The sequence below is a fragment of the Thamnophis sirtalis genome, unplaced genomic scaffold (genome assembly GCF_051295495.1).
Source record: "Thamnophis sirtalis isolate CommonGarterSnake01/CBP01778 unplaced genomic scaffold, rThaSir2_p1.2 scaffold_10, whole genome shotgun sequence".
NCBI classification, from domain to species: domain Eukaryota; kingdom Metazoa; phylum Chordata; class Lepidosauria; order Squamata; family Natricidae; genus Thamnophis; species Thamnophis sirtalis.
In genome coordinates, this window is record NW_028261390.1 from 41474721 (window position 1) to 41486886 (window position 12166).

Genomic DNA, 12166 nt, shown 5'->3' on the forward strand with positions numbered 1-12166 from the left:
TTCAGGGTACTGATGACCACCTTTAAAGCACTCCATGGTAGTGGATCTGGGTACTTGAGAGACCGCCTCCTGCCGATTACCTCCCTTCGACCAATTCGATCGCACAGACTGGGCCTCCTCCGAATCCCATCTGCCAGTCAATGCCGACTGGCGACCACACGGAGGAGAGCCTTTTCTGTTGCAGCCCCGACCCTGTGGAACGATCTCCCCGTTGAGATCCGTACCCTCACCACCGTCCAGACCTTCCGCGCAGCCCTCAAGATCTGGCTCTCCCAGCAGGCCTGGGGATAGGTTCCTAATTCACCCGCCCGAGTGTTTGATTGTTGAACGAAAGTTGTGTTTTACTATTTTTTTTCTTTGTTTACATTTTGTTTTGTTTTGATGTTGCACTTCCCTCCCTTGTGATTGTAAGCCGCCCTGAGTCCCCTCAGGGAAAAGGGCGGCCTATAAATTTTAATAAATAAAATAAATAAATAAATAAATAAAATAAAATTCCGGGCTCCATTGTCATTGTAAGTTGAAGACTATTTATATTCTTCTATTATATTAGAGAAATTCGAATAACAGAGTTGGAGGGGACCTTGGAGGTCTTCTAGTCCAACCATTGTCAAGCAGGAGATCCTATACCATTTCAGATAAATGGCTCTCTAGTTTCTTAAAACCTTCAGTGATGGAGCACCTACTACTCCAGGAGGCAAGCATATATTCTGCATGTCCATTATTGTTTTAGATGCTGGCCTAGAAACTAAGGAGACTGAGTTCTGGTTTCACCTTAGGCATGAAAGCCAATCATACTCTCTCAGCCCAACCCACCTCACAGGATTGTTGTTGTGAAAATAGGAAGAAAAAGGTATATTATGTATATTTGCTGCCTTGGGTTATTTATAAAAAAATCAATATAAAAATAAATAAACTTTAAAAGTACAAAGGACTGAATAATAAAATATAGTTCCATGCAGAACTATAATACTTCTCAGAGTTTCTTAAGAAAGCACTGTGATTGATTTGTTTAAATGCTAGTTCAAAAGTTTTACTTACAATACCTGTAAAATCTCCTATGGAATGTTTCTATCCCAGTTTCATTGTAGGTTTGCTATTTTATTTATTATATAGCTATACTAGAAATTGCATCACTGAGACAGCTAGTTAGATTACTATCCTATAAACAAAATCAGGATGTTTTGTTTATTTCAATTGTAGAATAATCCTTAAATGTTGGATATGAAAGTTGCATTTCTCTCACAGTAACTATTGATTCACTTGCATCATTTTGATGTGAATATAGACATGTCATCATCTTTCTGGAGTGGTATTTAAGATTAGTTATCCTAGAGCAGTGGTGGCGAACCTGTGGCACAGGTGCTGAAGATGGCAGGCAGAGCCCTCTCTGTGGGCATGCGCGCCATTGCTCCAGCTCTGTTTCAGGTCTCTGTCGCGCATGCATGCATGCCTCCCACTGGCCAGCTGGTCTTTGGGTCTCTGCCATGCATGTGCAGGCGTGGGTGTGTATATGCCTGCGCCTAGCAGTTTGGGCGGGGACGCATGAATGGGGAGCGTGCATGTGCAGGATGTGCTTGTGTATGCATGCACCCACACCTTGCAGTTTGGGCCTGCACGTGCACTTTGGGCACTCAGTACCTAAAAGATTTGCCATCACTGCCCTAAAACTTATTCTTTGTGATTTTTAAAAGATTGTTCAATATAAAAGCTGTGCAATAGCTTACCTGGGGCAATAGTTTCAGGATTGGGTGGACCCCTTGGATCAGGCGTATTAGGAGGTGTCATTGGTGCATTTAGCTGACTAGGTTCCATGCCATGAGCATCCAACTGGACACACTGTATGATCTCATTGCGCTATAATTGAATAGGAATAAAAATCACATCTATTAACTGCAAATGCCATTTAAGAGAGATGCCAAAGTGTATCTTGGCTAGTCAGCTTTCCATAACTGGAAAAGTGATAATGTAGCTGGTCTTTTTAATTGCTTTCTAGCCATTTTTGCCTCCCTCTTTTTTGTACATGAGTGACTATGAAATAAGCTGCACAACCTCTGGATGAACTGTTTAATTACTGCTCATGTTTAATGGATGCTGGGGTGTGGGTAGGTGCAAGGGTTTTAATTGACTTTCAAACGTGCAATGAAAATTATCTGACATGCTGAGAATGATAGGCTTCTAGTGCTCTAAGCAAATAAGTTTATCAAGAATTTTCTGAATGAAATATCTGTCAGAATAGCATAATCAATAGCTCTTTTTTAGGACCTTCTTCATTGGGAAACTACAAAATCACTAATAGGTGAAATGGGAGAACCACACAGTGGTTTCAGTGGGGTATTGGATTCTTGACTGTTCAAGCTAATCTGATCAGAAGTCTTTACTTCTTTTATGCATCAGAGAGTTTACATTTTCCAACAATTGAAGTCCAGACTAAATATAATGCAAATGATACATAGATTCTTAAAATATAATTCTCAGGGGTGGGCTTCAAAAATTCCAGCAATGGGTTCACTGCCCCGTTGCTGGGTGGGTGTGGCCATGGTGGGTGTGGCCTAGTTGTCCTACTGCACCATGGTGGGGGGGGGGCATTTTTCGCTCCCCCAAGGCTCTAGAGGCTTTCCTCGAGCCTCTGGGAGAGTGAAAACTGCTTTCCCCAGGCTCCAGAGGCCCATTTCCAGATTGGTGGGCCTCTGGAGCCTGGGGGAAGCAGTTTTCAGATTAGAACCTATGGTAGGCCCACTTTCCCCCCCTCCCCAAGCCTCCATGCCGGCCCTGCACTTATGTGGCATGATGAACGGGCCACGAGGAGACTCCTGGGAGGGGTGGGGTGGGAGGGGCAGAGTGGGCAGGCCCACCAGGAGTGGGATTTGTGGGTTCACCAAACCATGCAGAATCTTCACTAGAGGATCTCCCAAACCCGTGCAAACCCCCAGCAACCCACCCCTGATATTCTGCTAAAAGCAGTTGTCTGATTCAATTTGGAGCCAGGTTATTGGGAATAGATCTATTTTCTGTATACCAAGGACCTGATTGAAATTGCTCTCTTGAAGTTAACATATATTAACATTAAAGGCAAAAAACATACATGCACTGCTCCTTTCACATTGTTATGCCCTGATCCAAAATTACTCCCCAGAGTTTGCTTTTGTTTAAGAAAAAGATACTGGGAAATTCATTTTGACATCTCATCTAAGCAAGGAAATGTCAGCACTTATGAAAACTGAAAAGTTGTTACCATACCTTTTACAGAATTATAATTCCAATGCAGCTGGAGAGTTACGTTTGGTTTTAAAAATTAGGACATTTCTGTTGATTTTATTTTATACAACATCATATCCATAAAGAATTTTCCCAACATTGTCTCAATTGGCAATCATAATAATAACCTTAGTTCTGGCTGCTGCATGAAGATTAAAGGCAGGCTAGGATTATCCACTCTTTCTACTGGCTCATTAGTTCCAATAGTGCATCCCAAGCCTTAATCATTGTTTTGTTAACATAGAATTAGAACTCTCTAAAACATCAGGTGCTAATTTTAAATGAAAAAATGAAAAGATTGTTACATACAAGACTGTTAAAGTACACTTTTCCATGGATAAGGGGAAAAACTGAAACATGAAGGAACGGAAGATTTAAAAACAAGTCTTCCATTGAAAGGCTAACACAGATTCAGCTATTCATTTTTTAGAATTCCCAGATTAAGAGAAATTATTAAGATATGGGCATCAGAGTTTTAAAAAGTAAAGGAAATGCTTCGTCAATGGCGCAATTGCAGGTGTTGAAGTTCAATAGTTCATTGGGAAAGGAGAGAGAGAGAGAGAGAGCGCAGTGGCAATCACATTAGGATTAGCATTAGTTTGGAACAAGCATCATTAAACTCTCGAATTTATTTCTAAAACCTTCTTTAAAACGCACAGGGAGATAATTGGGATCAGCTGCAGAATGAACCCCTGTTCCCTGATTCTCTGATTTCTTCATACCAAGTATAGATGATTTTAGATCGTAGGGTTACAGTCCCCCCCCAAATCTTCATCTGAGAGCTAAAAAATTGGATAGATTATTTCCAAAAAACTAAAAAACTTTCCCCAAAATTCATGATTTTTGGAAATAATCTATCCAATTTTTTAGAAGGTCAGCTATTCCTCTCATAATGATATTTCCTTGATCAAATGAGTTTGAAGTATGTGAGTGCTTCTTAATTTATTCAATAAAGGCATTTTTAAAAAATACGAACTTTTTTCACCTGACTACTGCTTGAAATTCCATAATTATTAATATTGAAAGAGTCAGTTATGGTTCCTAGGCCGTCAGTACATTTTTATTGGAAGTAATTTTATTAAAATGGTATTAATTATTTATCTGGATTTTCAATAATAAAGTTCAATGTCATATTTTATAAATAAGTGAAAGTTTACTTAAAATATTTAATTTTCTTTTGATCTTAAATAAAAAGTTAATGCAACATAAAAATATATACAGTAGCCTTGATTTATAGATAAAAGATTGAATATGAGAAGAAACCATTTATTGTATTTAAAATAAGGCAATAAGTTACTAACATCATTTATACTTGTTATGATGAAGGTGGAAAACATTTCTTTATATGTTCTTATTTTTTCTTTCTAATTTCCTATATTTTTCTTTTCTGAACTTTCTATTTTTCTTTGTATTCTTTTAGCTTGTATTAGCTTTTATCTTTGTAATTGTAATGTTTAATAAAATTACTATTAAAAATGTAAATGCTGGATTCAAGGATTATCCCAGCAAAATATAGAATTCAATCCCAGAATATGCTTGTAAAGAAGCTCAGAGATGTAAGACTATCTACAATTTATTATGAAATCAAAGTGCATCTGTTTCTCATTTGTGGTCTCAGTCCTCACATTTTTGTTTCAGTGTTTGCTTCTGCTTAGTGAGATTGAATTTCTAAGTATGCAAAGAATAATATTTTGTAACAGGAAAGATAATGTTTCTTTTCTTCAGGCAGAAAGATCAGCCATGCTGATCTTCCCTGAAATAATGAATGTATACAGAAAGATGTGCTAGCATTTTTGTGATTCATCTGTAGAGTTCTAAGGATTCACTCTAGGATCAAAGGATTAAACTAGATGCTTACTTGGCAAGTAACTGTACTTAAGTTTGGTGATGGTGAATTGTCTTTTTTGCTGTTGACCATTATTTTGAATTAAATGTCCTAAAACTATAAGAAATCCTTTCAAAGTAAGTCATGCCTATAAACCAAATTACTTTCTGACACTTGGAGAGAAGTCAAATTACTAAATCTGGAAACTCAATAGTATTTTGAAAAATTAAGTACAAAATCAATCAGCTTTACCGAGTTTAGGAACTCATGAATTTTGTTAGGACTCTCATACTACCGTACCTTACAACTGAAAACTAAATGAAATACTCACATTTCTTGGTTTGCTAGATAAAAAATGAAGATTTTCATATGTGTACTTGTCAGATCTCTTTTGCCGCATTTTGAACAGCCTTGCTCCTCGATTACTGAGTAGTGATAGTTCTTCCAGCATGATATCCCTGGGGATGCTAACCTTTTTTCCAAGATCCATTTGAGGGGATTCTACAAAATAAAAGGAGAATTCTCCTAAATCATTGGTATGATTAATATGGCAATAAGTCAATTTCAATGGTAGGTTATTTTTCCCCACTAATAAAGCTGACTGATCACTTTCAGATAAATCCCAATTCAAAAGACTACCTTTAGAGAGATGAATAAAATAAGATATTGTCTTTGCAACAATATATCATGTTAAAGGTATAGAAGGCAATTATGGCAAGGCCGGAACCTGTAATTTGAGAGAGAAAATAGTAACAAGGCTGCCGCTTATATTCATGAAATCTGTTCTTTTCAATGATATCAAATTATTGCTAATAAACATCAAAATCATAATTACATATACCCATACCAGTAGGATTCAAGTTATAGGAGATGTGAGAATTTCATGTAGGAAAGGTCCATCACTGGCTATAGAAATGTATGTGCTATGGAATTTTACATTCAGAAGTATATAACCAGTTCTTGGGGCCAAACTGTCTAAGAGGATAGTTGTGTATTTTAGAGACATCTGTTTCATCAGCAAGATAACGGACTGTTTGAATAGCCATTGACTGCTGCAAGGGTATTTGTGGATATTGAAATGAATGATTTTTTAAAAGCATTCTCTTTATTATGGCTAATATTCTAAAGTGAAAATATGCAATTTTTATTACAGGTTGACCTATTGTCCAATGTAATGTATTTTATTGCACTATACAAACTCTTTAGGGATGTTTAGAACTAATAATATGAAAACATTATGAGTCTCAGTTTGCACAATATACAGATGTAACCAGGTTTTGCATACAGACTTAAAATGATATTAATATATCCTTCATTCTTGTTTCCCTCCTGAATGAAAATGTGGAAAATGGCAACATTTTGATTTTACTCTGGTAATCTGTTTTTTGGGGTCAAAATTCGCCCAAAATTTATTAAACACCCATTATTGTTCTTACAAACTTAAAAACAATTCCGCATCCAGAGAGCACTAGCAGAAAATATGTGAATTTGTCTGCCTTCTAGTTGTAGTACTTCTGTTGTAGTATTTCTGTTCTGTAATGAAATGATTGGAAGGGTGAATTTGGCTAGTGGGATTATTTATTAAAGTTCCACATTAGAATGTGGATGTTGTAAAGTATACTTTTCTCATCATCTTAAAAACCTGCTAGTGAGGTGAAATGAACAAATGAAGAGTTGTTTATGAAATTTAATTATAATATATCTGATGCAGTGGGAACTTTTATAATATATCTACCCACCAATCTAAACCTTACAAGTATAAATGGAATTCTTACATTAAAATACTGTCATGTAAAATGGTATGGAATTTGGGAAGATGGAAAATCACATTACCAGTATCATTTTATCATATCATACTGAATCAAAAAATATGATTCCAGGTCTTCTATATCACATCTAGCATGGACCCCAGATTTGTTAAAAAAACTACCACAGATATTTAAAAATATCTTGAGAGCTGAGACATGAGCTGGTTGTCCTAGATAAAATTTTAACTTTGCAGACAACAAATTATTTCAATTTTTAGAGAAATATAACAGAAATAACTTATTTTTAGTTTTTAAATTACAATATTTTAAGTTATAAGATTCAATTTCACTTGTAATGCAGATGTATTTTTTTTGTTTTGTGTCTAAAGATTAAATTCCCACAGTAACTTGGACAGTCTTGAAGAAAGGTAAGGAGTTTTTGAAATTTGAATGGACAGGTATATTCATTTCTATTTGAACATGTGCACATATGTTTTAGGACAAGTTCCAAAATCTAACTTTAGTTCTGTTTTTTAACATCAGAAGGAAGAGTAATATTTGAACTGTTTATTTTGAGGTACATAAATCCTATAAAATAGCATTACAGTGAGTTGAAGGTCGTGCCATTCTTTGCTTTGGGAGAAAAGAAGGCCAGTCTTGATCAGCCAAAAACTTTCAGAATTCAGAAGATTTTGTTGCAAAATATTTCTTAAAATAAATTATTTGGGAAGTATGCCTTGTGTGGTTGGTTATGAATACAAACTTGCTTGAATGGGAGAGGTAGAGACTGAAAGATAACATTGCATATAATTTGCTTTTTAATTTAAAATTTTAAAAGTTTGCACCCTTAAATATAGTTTTAAGTCAAAGATGGAAGCGTTTTCCCCAGGAATTCTATAATACAGTGTCCAGACATTAGCCTCTCCTCAAAAAATATTCCAAAACTCAATTCTAGGCAGAATATGCATCAGCTGTTGAGTTACTTCATTCCTCCATAACAGTTGTTCATCTGAAAATAGCTTTCAAATGAAAAGAAGCCATTACAAAAGGATTCGTTACCATATGCAGTGCAATAGCTGCATGAGATTATTTATGGCAACATACACAGAGGGAAAACTATAGGAGAAATATTGCTGTAAGACTAAACAGAAAGATTAGATGTGACGCTAGCATGGTAGCAGGTATTTAACTATGTACCATTTCGCTGGATCTCCTTCATGATGGCTGATGCTTGCTGTTTTCTTTCTTTGATCATGTCAGAATGTGACAGCATTGTTGTGATCAGAAAAAAATGTCTTACTAGAAAGAGAAGATAGTTAAGTGTTATACAAACAAGTACATTTAGTTTGTAATTTAAACCGCTCCAGAAGTTTACAAAGGCTATATTTTTTATCTAAGTTCTTGGCAAATTGTACAAAGTATACTCTACCACACTACATATACACCTCAGAGCATCAACAGTTTCTTTGTTTTGTTAAACCAATTACATGACAGGGTGAAGATTGGCCTTCTTATTTTTTCTGTAGATGCTCATCTTTGTTGAAATATAATTACTTTGCTTTTGTTACCAACATAATTAGTGTATTTGTTGCCTCAATGCTATAGATAAACCCTCAATTACTTCAGTGATCTTTTTTTCTGTATCAGCCTTTAAAAAATAAACTCTTTTGCAATTTCTGTTACAGGGCCACTAAAAATCAGTGAAGGCATCAATCTCTGAATTACCGTAGCCTCTATTAATAAGCAACAATCTAGATAGAGAACCATCTTGGTAATGCTGCAATATCTCTGTATAGTAAATTGCCTGTTGTTCTGCAAGCTGAAGCATTGCACTCATAGGACAATCAATGTCATTTATTTCAGGAAACAATATGCTCACTTACCTTATTGTTCAAGAAAATACTGATCTTGATGCTTTGAGCAGGGTTTATGGAATTTGCTATGAATGGGGATGACCTATCCAGTCCTGGGAGGTTTCTATGCTTCTTCTAGGGTTTGCATGATGCCTAGTACCAAGACAAACTGGGGACTGACCCTCTTCAAAAAGATTGGCATCTAGCTGACATAAAGTAGCTATTTATAGATGCAAACATCCAGCCACTCATATCTTCCTGGCGAAAGAAGAGAACAGAAATGATTCTGTTCCATGCATCACAAAAGAGTATGTCTGACTTCCACAGGTTATTGAAATCTTTGATAGAACAATTATACATTTGCAGCTCATTCTGTCATCACCTTTGAAAATACTATTCTCTATGTTTAAGTAGGGGAAAAGACATGTGAAAATAAGGTCAACTAAATGTATAGCAAGAACTAAATGAATTGAAATGGAATAATTCTTAAGTGACAGATATAGAATGCTCCTGTAGTAATAGCTAAATTTAATGCTTGGACAAAAACTTTGCTAGATATTATTCAGTGTTGTCTGTACTGAAAAAATATGTTCACACCTAAAAGTAAGACCCCACATATAATGGAGAAAACTGTAATGTTAGTAGCATTTGACACAGCATCCTTTCCTTTCTGTAAGGCTAGCTGTTTCACAACTTCAATGTTAATGAGGTGGCTTACTTTTGTAGCTTTGTTATTCAACAGGAGAACCAGCCATATTTAAATGTTCACTTCAGGTGGGAAAAGGGAGATGGTTAGTCCCATATATGTTAATAGTGTCCAGATATTATGCAGTAGTGGTTCTCAAAAATAACAAATCAGTTTCCGGTCTGTAAAAACCTTCAGGTGAGGAGGGTGGCATACAAGTTGAATAAATAAATAAATAGACCCAGAACATCCAGATATGCTCATACTTAATAGAATATTATTACAATAATGTTACAATAGCTATGTATTGCCTATTGCCTAGATAGAAAGTATATAACTTAATATATAAATAGAGTACAAATTGCTACACATCTAAAACAGCTTTACCAAATTCCATTCAATCATCTGTTGCATAATTGTTTTCTTCACCTTTCATAAAATTTGCCCAAGACGTTTAGGCTTGGTCTAACCACCATTCATTGTCTTCTCTACTACGGCACCATTATACAAATTCCTGATATTCTGTCCTGTAAACATAATTCCAAGTTGCTACATTATTTTAGGAAGCCACATATAATTTAGAGATTGATTCTTGCCTTATGCTGTATTACTTTATTTGGGCTGGCTATATGTGTTTCTACTAAGATCTTAGCAGTTCTAGAACAAACTGGATAAATTTCAAATTTTATGTAAGATTATAAAAATTTGAAAAGCTCTAGAAATTTAAAATAAGTGTTTTGCATCTCTACTTGTGATATGCCTGTCCCATTTTAAAAAGTAAGCTAATTATAGTTGACTGAACTTTCCAATATGCCACTTACATTTTCCCTCTGAGTATGCTATAATCCTTTAACAATCAGAGGTGTTCAGTGGTACAGTGAACATGATGTCACTGCTAAAGATAACAATGTGTTGGCTCAAGCTCATATAGAAACAGCACAGATCAGTAATGGTATGTGGGAATGACCTTGGAAGAGTGAGGGTGAAGAGATGCTGAATGATCAGAAAAGAACATCCTTAACTTCTTAGGTGTAAAAGAGAAAGCTGTGAGACTTGCATGATTCTGTTAATGTAGTCTTACAATAAAATGAAATTAGCTCATCTAGTCATGTTTCCTATCTGTTGTACCTAGGAAGGCTGGCAGATATAGCTCATTGTTTTAGGGTTTATGGGTAATGAAATATTAGGATTATCATGATATTCCTATTTAATTGCTTTTCCTGCCCTCTGGAATATCATTCCCTCTACCCCCAAGGTCTATTTACCCTGATCCATTTGTCCTTTAGTAAACTTTTTAAAAATGTCTTTTCAAACAGGTAAGTTCTTTTGACTGATGATGTGTGGTTGGAAATGTCTTGTTTGCATATTTCCCCACTCTGTTGGTATTTCTCTATTTGGCTATGTGTTCTTATGATGTTTTGAATTTTTTATGCCACATTGAGTCTGGTGATCTTATAAATGAAAAAGGACATCCATTTTTACATTTTTATTGTTATTTTATTTATCTTTTTAACATAATTTTATTTATTTATTTATTAAATAAATATTTATATGTATTTATTTTGGTTACTTGAAACCAAGATAACTCTTGATCCCACAAAACAATACAAAATCACAATGCATACTCTGGATAATAGAACAATAAAAAGAATAAAAGAACAAAATGGCTCCCATTTTGATAAAGAACAGTGATAATGCCATCACTTGATTGTGGCTTCAGCTGAACATGACCCAAAGGCATAGAGAAGGAGCCAGATTTTGATTGCCTTTCTAGAGGCCAACAGAGTTAGAGCCATCCTTACTTCAGAAGGAAGATGGTTTGGCAAGAAAAAGAGAAAAGTTCATTGTTCAGCATTTTAATGGTTATATCATTTTTAAAACAAAGACCTATTTGTAGAGTTATACAGGTTATGTACAGACATGCTCAGCAAGCTGCCATATCTCAGTAACCTATTACTGCAACATCTATGACCTCAACTGTTTATTAGAACCAGGTAGTATCAGGAACCTTTAGATATGTGAAGCCTCTACTCTGGCTGGGATGGATTTAGAGATTGACAAGTAAAACATACCAATAAGATGCTGTTGCTATTCCTGCTTTTGCTTTGCTTATTAAAACTGTATAAAAGCCAAATAAACTCTGCGTAAGGCAGACAGACATTTTGGACACCACTGCTGTGATGGATTTCTGAAACCTACACCTATTATTATTCCTTTGAACAAAATAATTCATTTTTCTTCCCTCCCCCCATTTTATCTCACACATCTGTCTTCCCCTTTTACGCTCCCCACTTTCCCACTGCATTTTCACTTGTATTTAATGTTTTCATCAGTTTAATAAAAACATTATGTTAAAAAATAAAACAATAGTGTGGCCAAACCTAGGGGATCAATTGTAATTTCTGGGTAGCCTTCAAAATATCCCCACGTTGAACATATTATAATAATCCAAACAGGAAATGAGCAAAGCATGAGTGACTGACAGCAGAAAGTCTGGGTCTAGGAATGGATGTGGTTGGTGGGCAAAATGAATCTGCAAAGCCTCTAGCCCCAGGTGCCCACCTACTTCTCGAGCCCTGAGTTTAGGAAGATGCCCCAAATTTCACACTAGCTCATCAAGAGGAGTGCTACCCCATCTCGATTCAAAGATGATACATCATCCAGACTTGTGGGGCCAAAACCCCAAAACAACTCCATCTTTGCTGAGTTGAATGAAAACCTGTTTTTCTCCATCCAGACCCTTAAATCTTGCAGGCACTCTTGTCAGCACCGCAGCACTGGCTAGAGATGGAGATGTCTA

The 12166-nt window shown here is 35.8% G+C and overlaps 1 protein-coding gene across 3 annotated transcripts in view; it reads right to left on the bottom strand.

Moving 5' to 3' along the window:
• MYOZ2 (myozenin 2) overlaps positions 1–8870 on the bottom strand; it is a 28208-nt gene extending 19338 nt beyond the window's left edge. For all 3 annotated transcript variants that reach the window (XM_087724447.1, XM_087724448.1, XM_014064520.2), the window contains exons 1-4: positions 8712–8870; positions 8026–8127; positions 5412–5581; positions 1725–1854 (exon numbers count right to left, since the gene is read on the bottom strand). In XM_087724447.1, coding sequence (XP_087580573.1) covers positions 1725–1854; positions 5412–5581; positions 8026–8101 — 376 coding nt within the window. In that variant the 5' untranslated portion in view covers positions 8102–8127; positions 8712–8870. The remainder of the gene's footprint in view (positions 1–1724; positions 1855–5411; positions 5582–8025; positions 8128–8711) is intronic.
• Positions 8871–12166: the final 3296 nt, after the last annotated feature.